Raw genomic sequence first — 20,726 nt, forward strand, 5'->3', positions numbered from 1 at the left:
CAGTTTTATTTCATAAAACTTAAACAATCATGAATTGCATTATTTTGGCCAGTTTGGCCAACGAGTGCAAAGGGGGAGTAGCCAGTGCCCGTGTAACCCCGCCCCCAGGGATTGAGCAGCAGCGCTGACCTGGCATGTTGCTGGGTCCCTCGGCCGCTACCCCGGCAACCGACAGCTCATTCTGGGAGTTACTCTCGTCAAACTCCCGCTTGAAGATGGAGAGCAGGCAGGAGATCCTGTAGTCCAGACGCACGTTGAGGATGAACTGCAGGAGGGAGCGGAGAGGAAGGAGGTTCTTTAAGAACAGAGTGAGGGGAACACTCTGGGTGAGAGGAGGCAGAGGTCCGAATCCACCAGGTCAACACCCTGTCCTGCTCTATCGAGGCCCTCAAACATCCACATTCACCCTTCTTCTCATTTCTCTTTTACATCGTTGTAAAAAACGTCTCGGAAAATAAGGAACGCGTTGTAGAAACACATGCATCAGGGTTATGATGGGAATGTTAACGAGATGTAGAGAGGAGCATGTTCTCCAGAAAGTATCTTCTGCTGAATCTTCTGTAGAACCCCAATAGATGTAGAGAGGAGCATGGGCTCCAGACGTCACCTGTAGAACCCCGATGCATCACGGCTATGAAGGGCATGGCTTCATTAACGAGGTGTTAAGAGGTGCATGTTAACGAGATGAACAGAGAAGCATGTTAACGATGTGTAAAGACAAGCATGTTAATGAGGTGTAAAGAGGAGCATGTTAACGAGGTGTTAACGCGGTGTAGAGAGGAGCATGTTAACGAGGTGTCAACGAGGTGTAGAGAGGAGCATGTTAACGAGGTGTTACCGAGGTGTAGAGAGGAGCATGTTAACGAGGTGTTAACGAGGTGTAGAGAGGAGCATGTTAACGAGGTGTTAACGAGGTGTAGAGAGGAGCATGTTAACGAGGTGTTAACGAGGTGTAGAGAGGAGCATGTCAACGAGGGTGTTAACGAGGTGTAGAGAGGAGCATGTTAACGAGGTGTTAACGAGGTGTAGAGAGGAGCATGTTAACGAGGTGTTACCGAGGTGTAGAGAGGAGCATGTTAACGAGGTGTTAACGAGGAGCATGTTAACAAGGTGTTAACGAGGTGTAGAGGAGCATGTTAACAAGATGTTAACGAGGTGTAGAGAGGAGCATGTTAACGAGGTGTTAACAAGGTGTAGAGAGGAGCATGTTAACGAGGTGTTAAAAGGTGCATGGGCTCCAGAGGGTATGTTCTCCTGCCTCACCTGCAGGATCTCGATGATCTTCAGCTTGGTGTCCATCACCAGGATGTCCTGCTTCTCCGGCTCCACCTGCGACTTGGCCGTCTCTCCGTCGGGGGCGGAGGTCGGCGTGGTGGGGATGAAGCCGCCGCCCCTCAGCACCACCTGGGTCATGAGCTCCCCCACCCCGTGGATGGAGCGCATCACGTTGCTGCCTACACGCACACACACACACACACACACACACACACAGTCATGGTCCACATACAAACAACCACAGAGACACACACACCGTCATGGTGGTCATCACATGTGCACACACACACAGAAAGTCCCCGTAACACAAACATGTCATCAATACTTGTATACTTAAGAGTTATTTACAGACCGACAGATTACAAGATAAATGTCCATTTTGATAACAATCGTTAAAAATACAAAAAAAAAACCTAAGCCACACACCTTTGGCCTCGTCGCCTTTGTCCGACTTGTTGAAGGGGAAGGAGGTGTTGGTGTGGACACAGTCCAGGATGGCCAGCAGGATCTTGGTGAGCCTCAGCAGGTCACTGAAGTTGTAGAACCCAAAGTAGATCAGGTTCCTCGCCAGGTTCACCACCTGATCCGGAAGGAACACAGAGAATCAAGACCCGCTCAGACAGATGTGGTTCGGATGGATCATCTGAGCAGACGCGTGGAACCAGGGGAGAGAGAAGGTCAGAGGAACGCCAGGAGAAGGTCAGAGGAACCAGCCGTACCTCAAAGGTCAGCTTGTTCTTCTCCTTGTCGGCGAAAGGGAAGCTCTGGCTGACCACGTCCCTCAGGTAGTTCTCCACGAACTCCATCGTCTGGCAGAAGCGCTCCTTGATCTCGTCCTTCGACGTGCCGTCGTTGTCATAGCTACGAACGGAAGAAGAAGAAGAAGAATGGACCAATGAGGTGACCCTTCTCTCTCCAACATGTTCTAGAGGAACAGCGTTTTTAAAGTACCTCCATGTTGCCCCACTAGCTGCTGAGTCACAGGGATTTGAGACGCATGGAGCGGTGAGATCATCATCTGGCTGAGGAACACCGACAAGTAGGTGGTCATGGGGATCAAACCCAGAACCTTTCGTCTGGAAGACTTAACCCCCGGGACACTACACTGACCTGACCCCCCCACCAATATGGTTGTATGAACTGCGATATAATCATCTGTACCCGTAGGTCTGTATTTATGGACACATGAACATGACCTAATCATCGGTTTGGAATTTGTCTGCATTTATGGACACATGAACGTGGCGTCACTCACTCGTCGATGGCGATCTGCGAGGGGATCTCGGACCAGAGCCGGGCATACTTGACGGGCGTGACCTGCTCCTGGGGGTCCCGGTCCACGTGCATGTGCAGCATCATGCGGCAGAAGGAGGCGCGCAGGTCGTAGGGCAGGTCCTCGTCAGACATGCAGCGCAGGATCAGGTCCACGTCCAGCTGGCCCGAGATCTTGTTGATGGCCAGGTACTGGCGGTCCAGACACATGCGGGCAAACAGGTTCAGCTGGTACCTGAGGACCACAACACAGGTTCAGCTGGTACCTGAGGACCACAACACAGGTTCAGCTGGTACCTGAGGACCACAACACAGGTTCAGCTGGTACCTGAGGACCACAACACAGGTTCAGCTGGTACCTGAGGACCACAACACAGGTTCAGCTGGTACCTGAGGACCACAACACAGGTTCAGCTGGTACCTGAGGACCACAACACAGGTTCAGCTGGTACCTGAGGACCACAACAAGGGCTAACTTCAACAGAAGATACCATGAACCATTCAAGGAGAATCAAACCACAAACATCCTTTTTCTTTAGAAAATGTATTTCGCCAGTACTTCATGACTTAATACTTTCTGGTTTTTCCTAAACATTGTCTGAGGAATCTGCTAAACCACCATTTCACTGAACACTTTGAGCATGTGACGAGTAAAATCACACACCCCCAGGGTAATGGTGAACACGTGTGTAAAACGTTCTGCTCACCATAGCTCCAGACACCCCATGGATAATAGTGAACACGTGTGTAAAACGCTCACCACAGCGTCAGACCCCACCAGGGTAATGGGGAACACGTGTGTGAGGCGTTCTGCTCACCACAGCAGCAGAAGGAGCACGGGGAGGTCACCTGTAGTAGCTGATCACCTCCTGGTCCTCCTTCTGGTCCTCCTTGGCGTCCTGGGCCAGCTCCCGGATGCTCTTGCTGCGCACCTCCTTGTTGCGGTCCTTCCAGAAGAGCCACACCTCCTCCTCGTCCTCCTCAGACTCCACAGAGCTCTCCCCGATGGACGCCCCCTCGATCTCAAACCGGGACAGCACCAGCCTGCAGGGGGGGCCCGGTTAGGAACCACAGAGCCAGGTTAGGAACCGCAAACTAGACCCCACAGAGCGAGGTTAGGAACCGCTCACTAGACCCCACAGAGCGAGGTTAGGAACCGCTCTCTGGACCCCACATAGCAGAGGAACCACTCTCTGGACCACACAGAGCGGGTTAGGAACCGCTCTCTGAACCCACAGAGCGGGTTAGGAACCACTCTCTGAACCCACAGAGCGGGTTAGGAACCGCTCTCTGAACCCACAGAGCAGGAATAGGAACCAGCCTCTGGGTCTGAACTCTGAACCCCACAGACAGCTGCTGTAATATGTTTAAGCCCTTGTGAGTCATGCTGTGTGCACTTCATATAAGGTCTAATTTGTTTAATTTGTTCAAATTGGGTTCACCGTAAATTGGATTGAATATGTATTATATTGAACTGTTCCTAGAAGACCATCAGGCCATCCATACTTTGTTTTGGTTCCTAAAGTTGATAAGGAATCATTGACGTCACACATTCCATGTCAACAAGGGAGGTCTGCTGGTGGAACCAATCTGGTTTGCTTCCACCGTCCCGTGACACGGTCCTGAGAATCTGAGCTTCTCAGAAGGGGGAACCATCAGATCAGGTCGTCCAGGAAGTGGTGAGGAAGAGGAAGAGGAAGCAGGAGGAAGAGGGGAGCCGTACTTGGTCTCTATGAGGATGTCCCCGTTGGTCGGGTCCAGCACCGCATTGCAGATCAGCTCCTGGGTCACCGGGATGGACTTGTTCATGGAGACACACAGGTCTGAGAGGTAGTCCAGGAACCTGGGACACACACACACACACACACACACACACACACACACACACACACACACACACACACACACACACACACACACACACACACACACACACACACACACACACACACACACACACACACACACACACACACACACTGAGAAAGTCTCCTCCTATAAACCACCAGACATTAATTACCACATCCAGGGAAACATTTTCATGGAACATGCAACAATGACAGCTTTCTATGTTCTGTTTGCACTCCCTCTGGTCAGCCACCAAACATTCCTGAGACCAGCAGACAGCCATTAGCCGTCCTTCAAAGGAGACGCTGGACGTCAGAGAGTCAGGCCGTCACGCGCCCTCTTCTCTTGAACTCTAATAGAGCTGAGGTGAGAAACGTTCACATGCACCTAGATCCAAACGTGGACGGTCTTTATATCATTTAACAATACGTATCAAATAACCAGACGCACACTGCGGCGTGTGGTTTGTGGTCCGTGTATGCAATAAAATGTGTCGTTACCACACACACACACGTGTTCATCTACAGCCTTCGTTAATGTGCTCATCTACAGCCTTCATTTAGAGTGGACTAGACACCCTGCAGTGTCTAGTGTCCGAAAGGGAAACGTCCTCATGTGATCATCTAACCCGTGTGGTCACCCATAGGACCCCGGTCACCAGTAGGACCCCCCCCCCCTCCCCCTCCCCCCCGGGCAGCACCTGGGCTCGCGGTTCTTGCGGACCAGGCTGACGAAGGTGTCTATCTCGGCGGCCGTGATGTGTTTCTCCAGCAGCTTGCGGTTGTTGTGCAGCAGTGCGGTGATGGTGTCCTCGGCCAGCACGTCGTAGCCGATCTGCTTCTGCATGAAGCGGAACTGCTTGGCGATGTACTCCTGCACACACACACACACACACACACACACACACACACACACACACACACACACACACACACACACACACACACACACACACACACACACACACACACACACACACACACACACACACACACACACGTGCATGTGAGGACATGGTGACCTGATTAGGGTCAAAGTGACCAAGGTGAGTTTAAGCTCAGAGTGGTATTCCAGCTTCTATCTAGACTCAGTCCTGACCAGATGAACATCAGCATTCAGCGTGGCTCCGTTAGCATTAGCAGCCCCACCTAGCGGGACGGTCCTGGTTCTACAGCCCTGGTTCTACAGACCAGGTTCTACAGCCCTGGTCCTACAGACCAGGTTCTACAGACCAGGTTCTACAGACCAGGTTCTACAGACCAGGTTCTACAGACCAGGTTCTACAGCCCTGGTCCTACAGACCAGGTTCTACAGCCCTGGTTCTACAGACCAGGTTCTACAGACCAGGTTCTACAGCCCTGGTTCTACAGCCCTGGTTCTACAGCCCTGATTCTACAGACCAGGTTCTACAGCCCTGGTTCTACAGACCTGGTTCTACAGACCTGGTTCTTGAGGCGGGTCCCCCTACAGACCAGGTTCTACAGCCCTGGGTCTACAGACCAGGTACTACAGACCAAGTTCTACAGCCCTGGTTCTACAGCCCTGGTTCTACAGACCTGGATCTACAGACCTGGTTCTTGAGGCGGGTCCCCCTACAGACTAGGTTCTACAGCCCTGGTTCTACAGACCTGGTTCTTGCGGTAGTCCTGTTGCGAGTGGCGCAGCACGCGGTAGCACAGGCGGCAGATGTGGCGGAACGGGGCGTGGCGCTGGTCGGCCAGCTCCTCCAGCCGCAGCATCGGCCCATCGCCGCTGTCCGTGAACGGGGCCTGCAGCAGCTTGAAGATCTGCACACAACACGCATGACCGGGTCACCACAGAGACATGCATGACCGGGAACACGCATGACCGGGAACACGCATGACCGGGATCACGCATGACCAGGAACACACATGACCAGATCACATGACCAGGTCATTGCAGGCCGGAGCTACCTAGCCTGGACGGCACAACCTTCTGACTGGTTCCAGATGTTTCATGACAAGCCACTTATTTGTTTCGGCAGATGTTTGAGGAGAATGATGAACAACAACGTGAGCCAAGGCTCCCAACGGACCAACTTCTTAAAGTCTGAGCTAATAAATAAAGGGGACAACGCTCGCTGTCGTGACCATACTGTAGTAGCTGAACATGGATGTGAGCCCAACCTGCTTCAGGATGTTCTGCTCCCTCATGAGCTTCTGTCGCTCTCGGTTGGGCTTGTTGACCATGATCTCCAGGACGTCCTGACCGTTGTTGGGGATGTCCACCACGAAGAACACCAGGTCTTCCAGGAGCTTGGTCACGGCTCTGGATGGACGGGCAGATACACACTTGTTTTAGAGCTTCCCTTCATCATGTCATACCTCGCTTTATGGACAAACTGTGAAAGCTTTGGTGCAGAGCTGCATGTGTGTATAGATCTGGGGGCCCCTACAGAGCTGGGTGGTATATAGTCTGGGGGCCCCTACAGAGCTGGGTGGTATATAGTCTGGGGGCCCCTACAGAGCTGGGTGTGTATATAGTCTGGGGGCCCCTACAGAGCTGGGTGTGTATCTAGTCTGGGGGCCCCTACAGAGCTGGGTGTGTGTACCTCCTCTCGTTCTGCGTGATGGTTCCTTTCTCCAGCTTGCCAGCGATAGAGGCCAGTACTTTACTGGCATCGTTGGCAAAGTCCAGGTCACGGACCTCTGCTGGGGACACAGGGACGATGGCGAAGGCCTCCTTGTCTTCCTTCAGGGTCGAGGTGCCGATCTGGAACCATAGAAATAGAAACACAGAAACAATGCAGGGCCTTCATCACTGCAATACCAGGAACTACAACATTGCTCCTGTAACATACAAACGTATTCACATGTTGTACTAATGAGACAGAACTACAACATATGGTGCTCCAACATGTAGACTCACATGTTGTTCTACAGTGAGGAGGTTGTCCAACATGTTGTTCTACAGTGATGAGGTTCTCAACATGTTGTTCTACAGTGATGAGGTTCTCCAACATGTTATTCTACAGTGAGGAGGTTCTCAACATGTTCTACAGTGAGGAGGTTGTCCAACATGTTGTTCTACAGTGAGGAGATTCTCATGTGGTTCTACACTGAGGAGGTTCTCAACATGTTGTTCTACAGTGAGGAGGTTCTCAACATGTTTTACAGTGAGGAGGTTCTCAACATGTGGTTCTACAGTGAGGAGGTTCTCAACATGTTTTACAGTGAGGAGGTTCTCAACATGTGGTTCTACAGTGAGGAGGTTCTCAACATGTTTTACAGTGAGGAGATTCTCATGTGGTTCTACACTGAGGAGGTTCTCAACATGTTGTTCTACAGTGAGGAGGTTCTCAACATGTTGTTCTACAGTGAGGAGGTTCTCCAACATGTTCTACAGTGAGGAGATTCTCAACATGTTCTACGGTGAGGAGGTTCTCATCATGTTGTTCTACAGTGAGGAGGTTCTCATCATGTGGTTCTACAGTGAGGAGGTTCTCATGTGGTTCTACGGTGAGGAGGTTCTCATCATGTGGTTCTACAGTGAGGAGGTTCTCATCATGTGGTTCTACAGTGAGGAGGTTCTCAACATGTTCTACAGTGAGGAGGTTCTCATCATGTGGTTCTACAGTGAGGAGGTTCTCATCATGTGCTTCTACAGTGAGGAGGTTCTCATCATGTGCTTCTACAGTGAGGAGGTTCTCATCATGTGGTTCTACAGTGAGGAGGTTCTCATCATGTGGTTCTACAGTGAGGAGGTTCTCATCATGTGGTTCTACAGTGAGGAGGTTCTCATCATGTGGTTCTACGGTGAGGAGGTTCTCATCATGTGGTTCTACGGTGAGGAGGTTCTCATCATGTGGTTCTACAGTGAGGAGGTTCTCATCATGTGGTTCTACAGTGAGGAGGTTCTCATCATGTGGTTCTACAGTGAGGAGGTTCTCAACATGTTCTACAGTGAGGAGGTTCTCATCATGTGGTTCTACAGTGAGGAGGTTCTCATCATGTGGTTCTACAGTGAGGAGGTTCTCATCATGTGGTTCTACAGTGAGGAGGTTCTCATCATGTGGTTCTACAGTGAGGAGGTTCTCAACATGGGGACTCACATGCAGCATGACGGGCTTCTCCTCGTCCTTGTCGATGGGCTGGTTGGTGCTGTGGACCCAGGTGTTTGTGCACAGGTGTCTGAGCCGCACATACGAGTTCCTGGGAGAACATGGGAGACAGACAAGACAGACGTGGTTAAATGGCTCCTCTCACTAGAACCTCCTCACTACCGAGGGGAACCGGGTTTGATCCCGAGGGCCGCTGGGGTCCCTGCCTGCTCCTCAGTGGAACCGAATCCACCTCATACCCTCATGATTAGTCCTTTAGTCCTTCAGTCCTTTGGACCTCTAGTCTGCTAATTGACTCGGTAGTAAACAGTGAACTAATCTACTGTCCAACCCTAAGGGCCTTCCTCAGCTCTACTCCATCAGAGCCCTGCAGGTACAGGCGGTGAGGGAAGGGGAGCAGGTCTGAAAACCTCCAGCATTAAGCATCATCTCTCAGACTTTGCAAATCAAAATGGATCAAAAGAGGACAGATTGGAAGAAGTTTGACAATGGCTACCTCTCAGAGATTACCCTATTCAAATAATTTAATTTTCCTATTATCAGTAGGTAATAGGAAATGTTGTTACACCGCTTTACACCGCTTACCCAATCAAGATATTCAAAATAACCGCCATGCTCCGCTCAGCCCGCTGACGACAGGCCATCTGACTGTAGCCAGACACTAGAGTATAGGGCCTTCATGTCTTTAAGAGAGTGGAACGTTGTCTCTCTTTACTGTTTTCTTTCACATTCTATCCCTAATGGGGAAACTCCGCCACGACCACACCGACCACGTCGACCACGACGCCCACACGACCTCTGGTTCCGCTCAGGGTGATCACATGGTGTCATCGCCCTGACAACCACCGTCTCCACCCAGGGCTTCTGAGAACCTCACAAGGTTTTAAAATGCCTTGAAATCAAATCAGGGTGGAGTGGTTACTGTTGACAGTTGTAATTGCCGATAATACAACAATTTGAGGTTTGCTAACCGTTAACTTAATTCATACCAATCCATTTATAAAAAGGAACCTTTGGTCATATTTTTTCTTTTAACACACAGGAAACAAGAAATACAAATCTAAGATATCTACTCCGAGTTGACCTGCCTTTTTATTTACTTTGACCACCTTTTACTTCAACCAATGAGACCAACCATTAGGGGGAGTGTGAATGAATGAATGAATGAATGACTGAATGAATAACCGCAACTATCTTGTTCTGTGCTGTGGTGCAGCTGCGCTGGCCGTGATGCCAACAGGTCTGCACCCCATTAAGGTCACAGGGTTCGAATGGGAATGGATTCAAAAAGGTTTCCTTTATGTTCGATTCTACACGCATACCAAAGCCTCAGCACGTGTCTGCTGTGTGCGTGTACAGTAAGCGTGTGCAGTGTGCATCTGCAGTATGTGTGTGCCGTACGCGTGTGAAGTATGCGTCTGTAGTATGGGTGTGTGTGTGTGTGTGTGTGCAGGTCACCATGGTATGCATGCAGGAGTCTGAAAGAGGAAGTTGGACTTTCCCAAACACAGCCTGATTCATTACCCATGAGAGGAGCTGAGGATCAGACCACATTAGACCTCTTTAGTCCTCCTCCCCCTCCCGGGGCAGCGTACCTGGGCACCAGGGAGTCCCCGCCCCTCAGGGTGGTGGGGTCCAGCTCGAAGATGGACGAGATGTCGTTCCCGTCCGGCACCGACACCAGCGTGTACATGACCTTGTCCTGGATGTGCCTCAGACGCGCCCGCAGAGCGTCCTGCTCAGAGTCCAGCTGGAGGAGACACAAAGCTCTCAGCACCAGGACCTGAGGCAGGTCTAGACCGTTCCTGCTCTCAGGACCAGGGGCCTCATGTACAAAGACTTGCGTGGATTTCTGACTAAAACTTTGCGGACGCCAAAATCTGGAAAGCTGCTGCGCACAAATAAATCCGGATGTATCAATCCTTGCGTAAGCACGATTTCACGCAGATTCTCTTTGTACATCCCAATTAACGTGAAATTGGGCCCACATGCACTAGCCCTTCTCTCCACCCAGTCTCCTCCCTCATTTAATATGCTAATTCGTATAAATAGGCCTGCAGTAGTGCGCTCGTTAGGAGAAAGGAGAACATGGAGAAAGGAAGAAAAAAAAACTTTAGTGAATGCGAGGTGGAGGTGCTGATTTCGGAGGTAGAGGCCAGAAATAAGATCTTGTTTGGCTCTCTTTCCTCCGGAATCAGCACCAAAAGCAAAAAACTGGGTGGGAAAACGTTGCCAAGTCGGTCAATGAGGTTCGGGCAGAAAGCCGAACTGTGGCTGACATAAAAAAAAAGTGGTCGGACATCAAGGTGGACGTTAAAAGAAAGGTCTCTGCCCACCGGAGAAGCGTGGGTCAGAGCGCAGCGGGGCGGAGTCTGGGAGCTCGCCCTATTTGAGCAAAGGGTGGCAGCTGTGATTTGGGATCGGCTCTTTTTTTTACCAAAAAATCATAATAGTCGCGGAACACCCGTTAATTTTGAATGCGACCATCTTCTAACAAGGCCAACACTGCCATTGTCAACCTATTGATTATTGCCACATTTTGCGCATGCTTTTATATTCTCATTTATTTGGATGCATGCTGACGATAGGTTGTATCCATACACCCAATGTGTCAATAACATGTACATAATTCGAAATTGGCCGACTGGTTCATTGATGGATTGATTTTAAGTAACAATGGCTTGTGCTTACTCCACTCAACATCACATAATAATATTGCAGTCAAGAATTTCACAACAAATGTGTGAAGAGAGATCATATGTCATGCGTGGTCCGGAAAATATGTAACGTTTAATAAACAAGCCATCACTGAAAATAATATTGCTGGGGCTTCCTTTTAATTCCAATATTGACAATTTAGTTTTATGGGTCTGTTTATGTTTAGCCTAACAACAGTGTCCATTATGCGTCTCGACAACAATAACGCATGATTGAAGCGCATTTAAGATCATGCATTCCGACGTTCAAATCCACTTTGAACTCGCCTCATATTGCAATTTTACTTCATGACTCGTGATCGCGTAGGCTTAATGTTGTTGCGCTGCATTGCCTCTATGTGCCGCCAACTGACAAAATGCAGCAGAAATGTGCGTAAGCCAGGCATTTAGTTTGTGTGGAGATCTGCACTTTCTCACGTCAAGTCAGTCTTTGTACATCCGAACGTTTGCGTGAGAAGTTGCTTACGCAGCTTTTTTGTGTGTAAGCAAGCTTTGTACATGAGGCCCCAGGACCAGAGACAGGTCTTAGACAGGCCCTGCTCTCAGGACCAGGACCAGAGACAGGTCTAGACCGTTCCTGCTCTCAAGACCAGGACCAGAGACAGGTCCTGCTCTCAGGACCAGGACCAGGACCAGAGACAGGTCTAGACCGTTCCTGCTCTCAGGACCAGGACCAGAGACAGGTCTAGACCGGTCCTGCTCTCAGGACCTGGACCAGAGACAGGTCTAGACCGGTCCCTAACAGGTCTGCCTAGTCCATCGCTCTATCTTAGAGAACATCTGGAGAGGACCCACGGCCTTCAGGACCGTCTGCCCTCACTTGTTCACACACAAACACACAAGGGGAGAACATTATCTAATTTCATAAGACTTCCTCGTCTCTAATGGAGCGAGTGCCTGTAATTCATCACGCTTGTGATTCAATTAGCCGTCGCTGGGTGAGGGAGAGTTGTAGTATTTATAGCATCACGTGCCAAGGGCATTTCCGGAACAAAACCACTGGGATGGACTAAAATAAAGCAGTTGTTAGAAAATACTACTAATCTTGGGTCACATTCCAAGAAATACTGAAATAATGTCCCCAGTCACATGGGAACATTGCTAAGTGTGTGAAATATCACATGTCATCACATATTTGACTTCATGTATCTATCTCTTTATGAATCCATATTTAGTAATGAATCTTATTATCGTATTATATTCATCACTGCACAAGTTCAAGAGTATTTATATTGCTTGGTTTTATGTTCTTAGGTCCCACATCCGACAGTGAGCAAGGAGGCAGAATGAAACGGTCGGTGCCCTGGAACTAACACAAAGCCTTGTGTGTTTACAATATAGTATATTCCCAGTTAAAGACTACCATCTACCGGCCAGGGAACCACAGACAACAGCTTTAGATCAACAGTGCCACCTTCTGGTAGAGAACAGTTACTACCCCACTTTGAGGAATCAACTGAAGTGAGTGAACTGAGTTGATGAATCAACAGACAGAGTACATACAGCTTGGCGTGACTCAAGGCATTCCTCTTCATAGTCTGGGTTCACCTGGAGACAGACAGGGGACAGAGGGTGAGGACCAGGTGTGGTGTGACAACGGGCCTTTGAGGAGGTGCTCAGTGTGAACTCACCTCTGCTGCCAGGTAGTGTCCGGTCGCCAGGTGTTTGAACCGGAACAGACTGTTCCAGTAGCCGGCGCCGCCACGGCACGGGTCGTGTTGGACCACCTGGGGACGGCAGGACCCCGTCGTTAATGAGATTTAAAGACGTTTTAAACACGCTAAGAGAATCCAGAACCAGGGGCTGGACGTTAGCGGCGACCCGGAGGAGAGACAGAGAGCCAGCAACCAAGAAGAACATAACTTTAACAAAATATTAACTTTTAACATTTGATTTACATGTACATTTAGCAGACACTTTTATCCAAAACGACTTACAATAAGTACATTTTTCAGAAGAAGAGAAACAATGTATCGCTGTCGGTACAGTAAGGATGTTCATAGAACCAAGGGCCAAGCACTAACAATCACTACATGAATACATTCCCTGTGTACAACAAAGACAGCTAGGATAAGATGCTACATCATGCAAAGTTATTAATTAATTATTCGCATCATAATCAAGCAAGAGCGGTGCCTTGTCTCAGACCTCCCCTGTCTACTCTGCTGATTATGCTTCATAACTCTCACAAATCGATCGGAGTACGTTTGAGGTTTTCCTGTTTGAGGTTTTTTGTACTTCTCCCACGGGTCCTCACCTCCACCTCCCACAATGCCTTGCTGCTGGTGGCGGAGGTGGCCGACTGCCTCCCGGTGGTCCGCAGGAACACGTACTGCTTCTTCCGGTGGTCGTCGCACGTCAGGAACTTCTCCTGCTCGGCGTGGAACAGCCGCACCACGTCGCCCTGGCAACGCCACAAAAGAACCACTTGGTTACCGGAACGTTCCGGTGGTTGTGTTTAAAAGGGAGAATCCGCTGCATGTTAAAGAGACGGGTGTACTGGTTGTACTGGGAACCACAGAAGGTAGGGCAGAGACGCCCGGAGGGAGACGTACCCCTTTCAGCACCACCTCCTGGTTGTCCCCCCACTTCATGAACAGGACGATCTTCCAGCTGGTGTTGCAGTTGACGGAGTTCACCTGAGACAGGAAGGAGGACTCCGTCACACACGGGAGGCCCAGAGAGCATCTCACAGGGGGGAGCGACGCACAAATGGTCCACAGGTGTGGATGTAGCATAACGTTAGGGCAAGAGTACATGGTAAATGGTCTGCATTCATACAGCGCTTTTCTAACCAGCGGCCACTCAGAGTGCTCTACAATACTGCCCAACATTCACCCATTCATTCACACATTCACCGACGGCGGTGTCAGCCACGCAGGGCGACAGCCAGCTCGTCGGGAGAAGTGAGGGTGAGGCGTCTCGCTCAGGGACACCTCGACACTCAACCAGGAGGAGCCGGGGATCGAACCGGCAACCTTCCGGTTACCAGCCATCCCGCTCTACCTCATCCTCCTCCACATGCCGCCCCAACTGCTGCGAGAACATCGGTTATTAAACAAGGAATAAAGAAGAGAGGGCCGTTTCATGATCACACGGCGCGGCAGCCGACAGATTGAGGGCCAGGAATAGTCTCCTCCACGCGCCCGACGCCCACGCGCTCGGATCAAACCAGGAGACGCACCTCGTTGCAGCCCGGGTTGTCCACCAGCTGGTGCGTGCTGGCGTGCAGCGGCTGGCCGGCGTTGACCGGGTTCAGCACCACCTTGTCCCCGATCACCACCTGCCAGCGGACCGGGGGACAGAAACACTCAGTTAGTGTCAAGGAGATGATCTTTAGCCCAAAGTATCCCGAGCTGCGGATTTTATGTGTTGTATGTCGGGGTCTAGTTTACATTCGAACAACCTGCAGGGTACTAGGACTATTATTTGGAGGAGGAGAACTAGCAACCCTCCAGGGTCACTGCCTGGCTGCGTTGGAGATCTGCTCTCCAGGAGCCCCTCCTCCACCACCTCCTCAACAGGAGACCTACTCCTCCACCACCTCCTCCACCACCTCCTCCTCTAACAGGAGACCTACTCCTCCACCACCTCCTCTAACAGGAGACCTACTCCTCCACCACCTCCTCCTCCACCACCTCCTCTAACAGGAGACCTACTCCTCCACCACCACCTCCTCTAACAGGAGACCTACTCCTCCACCACCTACTCCTCCACCACCCCCTCCTCCACTAACAGGAGACCTCCTCCTCCTCCTCCTCCTCCTCCTCCTCACTCACGGTGTCCCCGATGGAGCGCAGCTTGTAGAAGGGTTGGATGTAGAACCAGGATCCCTCGTTGCCGGCCGTGTCCAGCATCACCCTCATGGCGTTCTTCTCCAGCAGCGCCGGCAGACGCTTGTTCACCGTCAGGTACTTGTTGGACTTGAGGTGGAGCAGCTGAGAGAGGATACACATGCTGGAGATGTCACTTCATACAGGAGGACGTACACAAGCCTGACTGTCTGTCTGTCTGATCTGATCAATCTGTCTGTCCTTCTGCATGGTCCATGCATCTCATGAATATGAATGTTTTCAGCTCACAGTTCATCAGACACATGCATCACATCCAACTTATCTAAGACTTTGGTCACAACAAATACAGTAACGACTCAATTCAGGAGGTCTTCCACTGTCCGGCTTGTTTGTGTTCTTAGACCTGTTTTCTAAAATGTGTTAATTTTAAAATCAGTTATTTGTATTTCTTCCAGGTACACAGGCCTTGATCAATATGGGAATTGAATGATTTGAATTTATGAACTGAAGTCATATCGTGCTTTGAGAGAGAAGAGGTGAGTGAGTTGATGAAGAGGAGTGAAGTCGAGTCAGAGAGAGTAAAGCTGCGTGTGTTGATGAAGAGGACTGCAGCCTCTGCCCGTCAGCCCACCTGGATGACGTTCCCGTACTGGATGACGGAGCCCAGCAGCTTCTTGTTCTCCGAGTCGTTCTGCTTCTTCTCCAGGTCCGCTGCATGCTGGGAGGGGAGGAGAGACAGAAGGAGAGATCATCGCCATCAGGCGGCCGGCCGTCACGCCTGAGAGACGTGGCTCAGACACGGCAGCCATGCTGGCAGAATCTCCAAGTCTAAAACCCTCAATCTCACATCGTCATGGAAACAAAGGGAGAGATCGCAATCGTCTGCTTTTTATGACTGTGTGGTCAGCAGGGATGGCTTTAAAAGGTAATGAGAGAGAGGAGAGACCGTCTCAGAGGGAGAGAGACCAGCTCAGAGAGAGAGAGAGAGAGAGAGAGACGGGCTCAGAGAGAGAGAGAGAGACCAACTCAGAGAGAGAGACAGGACAGAGGGAGAGAGAGAGGCTCAGAGGGAGAGAGAGAGGCTCAGAGGGAGAGACCGGCTCAGAGAGAGAGAGACCGGCTCAGAGGGAGAGAGACCAGCTCAGAGAGAGAGAGACCAGCTCAGAGAGAGAGAGACCGGCTCAGAGGGAGAGACCAGACAGAGGGAGAGAGAGACCGTCTCAGTGGGAGAGAGACCGGCTCAGAGGGAGAGAGAGACCGTCTCAGTGGGAGAGAGACCGGCTCAGAGGGAGAGAGAGACCGTCTCAGTGGGAGAGAGACCGGCTCAGAGGGAGAGACAGGACAGAGGGAGAGAGACCGGCTCAGAGAGAGAGAGAGAGACCGGCTCAGAGGGCGACACCAGCTCAGAGGGCAGAAAGGTAAGCCAGTGGGAGTGAAGAGCTCCTGGAGATGTCTATAAAAGGACATAAATAAAATGGACCAAAGAAGTGACATGGGCAAACACATAACGCCTGTAAAACGTTAGGGAGATCGGCCCAAAGGTTACAGGACTGACGGACAAGCATTCCATGAAGTGAATCCAGCGCTTGGCAGAAACATCTGTACCACCTAAATATTATGATCCAGATGAATGTGGCTCAGACCAGCGCTCTGCTGCTTCTGCTCAGCTACTGGGGCCTGGCTGTGTGGGGGGGCTGACTGACCACAGACTGGGTGCGTGTGGTCAGACTGGCTGTGTGTGTACAGTCTGTATGTGTGTGTACAGTCTGTATGTGTGTGTATATGTGTGCGTGTATGTGTGCGTGTGTGTGTGTGCGTGCTCACGTGGAGTTTGTTGAGCAGCACGGTGTCCGTGTTCCCTCCGGGCTTCGCTGCTTTCCAGAACTGCTTCTGGGCCGAGTAGCGGTTCATAGGACAGAGCCGGAACAGACAGTCTGGGGGAGAGATACAGGCATGAGACACACCGACATGAGACACATGCAGACACACCGGCAGACATGAGAAACACAGCACTGCAGACATATGGAGCAGAGATACAGGTCCTCAGACAGACAGGACAACAGACAGGCAGGACCTCAGATATATGGAGCAGAGATACAGGCTCTGATGGACAGCGTTCCTTACAGATATGGCCATCAAAGCTTTTAATGACAATATATGAAAGCAGCTTTTGAATCAAAAGATAATTCATTATCATGTTAACGAATCCTCACATATATTTGAACCAGAGAGCATAATTTTACACACACACACACACACACACACACACACACACACACACACACACACACACACACACACACACACACACACACACACACACACACACACACACACACACACACACACACACACACACACACACACAAAATCATTGACATGATTTGCATGGCTCTCTGCTGCTGGACGTGGTTATCTGGACAGGGAAGCAGTAGGCGGTTGGCATGAGCCACCATGTGTGTGTGTGTGTGTTTGTAGATGCATGTGTGTGTGTGTGTGTGTTTGTAGATGCATGTGTGTGTGAGTTTGAAAGAGACAATTTGCATGGTGTGATTAGCTAGAGTCCATTGTGTGTGTCAAATGCATTCTTCCTTTATTATTATTTGTGTTGTCGTCCATTAAGATATAAAGTACAGAACAGGGTGGCAGTCCATCCTCCTCCAGGCAGACAGAGAACAGGGACATTTGCATGTGAAACAGCTCAGCAGAGAGAGCGGGCATGAGAGTTCCTCATTTGACTATGGCCCCACTCTGACCGACACAACAGCGTGTTGCAAACACGCCGACACAACACAGGCCTCCTGGCACCCTGAGCACCCCTGGGTGCGCGTTACACAAGCCTGCTACTCTGCCTCGTGGCTGTGGTACACTCAGAAACAAACTCCTCCTCAGCGAGACTCTCCAAGTCGCTCCTGCCTGAGCCAACTGTCCTGATAACTGCCCACCAGCAGATCTCTCCGTTCCTCTCTCTCATTCACACTTACTGCCTCGCGCTCGCTCTCGCTCTCTCTCTCCAAGTGTCCATCCTCCCCCATTCTTTCTCCTCCCTCCCTCTCCTTGGTAACATGACCAAATATGGCCAGCCACGGGGAGAGAGGAGCGCGAGGGATGACAGAGGGTGGGGACGCCCCCCCCTCCCTCTGCTCTTTCATCCCAGCCTCGCTCTCTCCTCCCGGCCCCTCCGGTCTCAGTGAGCGGCTCAGAGTCCCAGCGCTGGGTCTGCTGCCCTTGCCCACCCAACACACACACACTATGAGGTAGTAGCATTTCAGCCAGCACAGCACAGAGTTAACAAGAGAAATGATGGCTGTGTGGAGAGAGAGAGAGAGAGAGAGAGAGAGAGAGAGAGAGAGAGAGAGAGAGAGAGAGAGAGAGAGAGAGAGAGAGAGAGAGAGAGAGAGAGAGAGAGAGAGAGAGAGAGAGAGAGAGAGACTTTGATCCAGCCTCACAGGCATTAACGGTATTTATTTCTGGGCTAGAAGACACCCAGAAGGAATAGACAAAATGGACTACACACACTAATGTGTGCGTTAAATTAAACTCCACCCTTGAGTGTGTGTGTGTGTGTGTGTGTGTGTGTGTGTGTGTGTGTGTGTGTGTGTGTGTGTGTGTGTGTGTGTGTGTGTGTTGACAGGCAACCAGCCTTCAGTGATGGCTGGTCTTTTGTCAACCGGTCAGCTGTAAGGGACAGCCATACTTTACAAGTTTTGCAATTAGAGCAGATTAGCAGCTCCTTGGTGGACAGGTGGCGGCTGTGGGGGTCTGGCCTGGCAAGTGAGACCTGACTGGAGTCCAGAGCACGTGGGTTGCCTACGTGTCTCTATTTTATATCGTGACCATAAAACCCTTCAATGCATACCATCTTCCCTCGTGTCCTTTTGTGGTCAGGCTACCTCACACACCGCTCACGTCAGAGAGACATCGCTTCACGGCTGCTCAGAGCGACTCCGCGAGCCGTTGTTTACCCCCCCCCCCTCTGAGACTCACGGCCTCGGACAGGAGCGCTCTGAGCAGGAGCCGGTGGACGTCTGGGGACACCAGCGGAAACCCCTGGGAAGAGGAAGGAGGGTTCCTGTGTTGCGGATGCACGGAGAATGGGTTCTGAACCCGTGGGTTTAGAACCCAGCAGGAGGGTCCTGTGGCGCGGGAAGCGACAGAGCGACACAGAGCTACCAGGAGAGCAGAGAGGCCGTGGTGGAGCAGGAAGTGATAATTCACTGCAGTCTTCTGGAGATTTCCCAGCCCCCCTCTGTTGCTCCCTGGAGATCCTTATCCTGGGGGTGGATAATAGGATAGTAGGAAATGGTCTAACCTGGAACTGAGAGGAGTTTAGGGGAAGGCCGCAACAAATTGCGGATTCCTAGATGTTGGGGTCATCGTTTAGAACACACTTCAACAGTTCAGGTGAAACACAGAGTCACTGAACTTTACTCACTTCTATACCAAAGATGAACTACAATATACCATAAGTACAATTGGACAAAAGCAATTTTTTCTAAATGAATGCAATATTATTTTCCCTATATTTGACCTGGAATATAATCCTTCCAGGACAAAGCTGTCCTTAGGTGATACAAATGAAACATACACAGCTACGACTGCATGGCATTTGCATCAACTACTTTTAAAGTAGGTTTCTGTGCATTGGCAGGTCGACACCTCAACACCTCATAAATACGATTCCCATAAAAACAACACAGCTGCCTGTTTATGGTGAACGATTTGCATGCGGACTTCCCCTTTTGTTACGGAGCCACTAAACATGTGGTGGAGAGACCGGACCCATCTGCATATCAAACAACCAGGGGATGAATGGACCAGGGACACACACACACACACACACACACACACACACACTTAAGGAGTAGGTAGTGGTTAGGGCATCTCGGGTAGGGTGCCTACAGGTAGGGTGCAGGCATTAGGGGTCAAAGCCAGCACCCTTCCTCTGGAAGTAGAACACCCTCTACACAGACCACCACACTAGACCAAACTACTCCTGTAGGACTAGGAATGTGGTTGCCGCAGCAACCGTAGGTCAGAAATAGAAGCCAAAGAGAACAGAAGGAGAGATTATATCGGTCTCATGCCGTCTTAATCAACAAACCCACTGATGCCGTGAAAATATAATTTTTTCTCTGAATGACGTCCAGATTTAAGTAATTCATCTGTTTTGTTTCCTCCACTTGTGCAAAAGACCACTTCCTCTGTGTTCACGTCGGGTAAGTCTGTCGGACTCTGATTCACAGTAGCTGATCACGTAGCATTAGCACTAGCATTAGCATAGTAGCATGAGAAGACAGATGCCAAGCAGGAGAACACAACGGGTGTTGATCAAGGTTTCATCCCCCACAGGGAACAGAGGACTAGGTGACTCGTACAGAAACAGTCAATCATAGATGGAATCCAACATGGCCACCGCCTTCTTCGCTTTGTGAGCAAACGGAGAACATCCTCCATCCAACGAGGTGCAGAAGATATGTACCCCAAGCCTGCCCTGTCCCATGAGGGTGTGTAGAAGATAGGTACCCCAATCCTGCCCTGTCCCATGAGGGTGTGCAGAAGATAGGCACCCAAATACCCCAATATAGTACAACTTATATTATACTTTGCAACTCTTTGCCTTTTCTCAAGCAAAGTCAACATCAGCTGATAGTCAGTCAGTCAGTCAGTCAGTCAGTCTGTTTGCGGTGGATGTGCTGTTGGGGGTGTGCGTGTGCATGTGTGCGTGTCTGTGTGTCC

At 50.6% G+C, this 20,726-nt stretch overlaps 1 protein-coding gene across 1 annotated transcript in view; it reads right to left on the reverse strand.

The window, feature by feature from the left end:
• The window catches only part of LOC311339346 (inositol 1,4,5-trisphosphate-gated calcium channel ITPR1-like), a gene marked incomplete at its 5' end in the record, with an annotated part of 61,335 nt that overhangs the window by 40,220 nt on the left and 389 nt on the right, over positions 1 to 20,726 (reverse strand). The window contains 21 exons of the mRNA XM_084464726.1: positions 130 to 265; positions 1,264 to 1,454; positions 1,702 to 1,855; positions 1,995 to 2,136; positions 2,531 to 2,782; positions 3,397 to 3,591; positions 4,271 to 4,390; positions 5,096 to 5,268; positions 6,024 to 6,182; positions 6,543 to 6,684; positions 6,968 to 7,128; positions 8,468 to 8,567; positions 10,072 to 10,226; positions 12,697 to 12,741; positions 12,825 to 12,920; positions 13,451 to 13,597; positions 13,749 to 13,832; positions 14,378 to 14,476; positions 14,973 to 15,131; positions 15,619 to 15,705; positions 16,812 to 16,949. Coding sequence (XP_084320852.1) covers positions 130 to 265; positions 1,264 to 1,454; positions 1,702 to 1,855; positions 1,995 to 2,136; positions 2,531 to 2,782; positions 3,397 to 3,591; positions 4,271 to 4,390; positions 5,096 to 5,268; positions 6,024 to 6,182; positions 6,543 to 6,684; positions 6,968 to 7,128; positions 8,468 to 8,567; positions 10,072 to 10,226; positions 12,697 to 12,741; positions 12,825 to 12,920; positions 13,451 to 13,597; positions 13,749 to 13,832; positions 14,378 to 14,476; positions 14,973 to 15,131; positions 15,619 to 15,705; positions 16,812 to 16,949 — 2,935 coding nt within the window. The remainder of the gene's footprint in view (positions 1 to 129; positions 266 to 1,263; positions 1,455 to 1,701; positions 1,856 to 1,994; positions 2,137 to 2,530; positions 2,783 to 3,396; positions 3,592 to 4,270; positions 4,391 to 5,095; positions 5,269 to 6,023; positions 6,183 to 6,542; positions 6,685 to 6,967; positions 7,129 to 8,467; positions 8,568 to 10,071; positions 10,227 to 12,696; positions 12,742 to 12,824; positions 12,921 to 13,450; positions 13,598 to 13,748; positions 13,833 to 14,377; positions 14,477 to 14,972; positions 15,132 to 15,618; positions 15,706 to 16,811; positions 16,950 to 20,726) is intronic.

Source organism: Micromesistius poutassou (genome assembly GCF_964030765.1).
Source record: "Micromesistius poutassou genome assembly, chromosome: 2".
In the NCBI taxonomy this organism is placed as follows: Eukaryota; Metazoa; Chordata; class Actinopteri; order Gadiformes; family Gadidae; genus Micromesistius; species Micromesistius poutassou.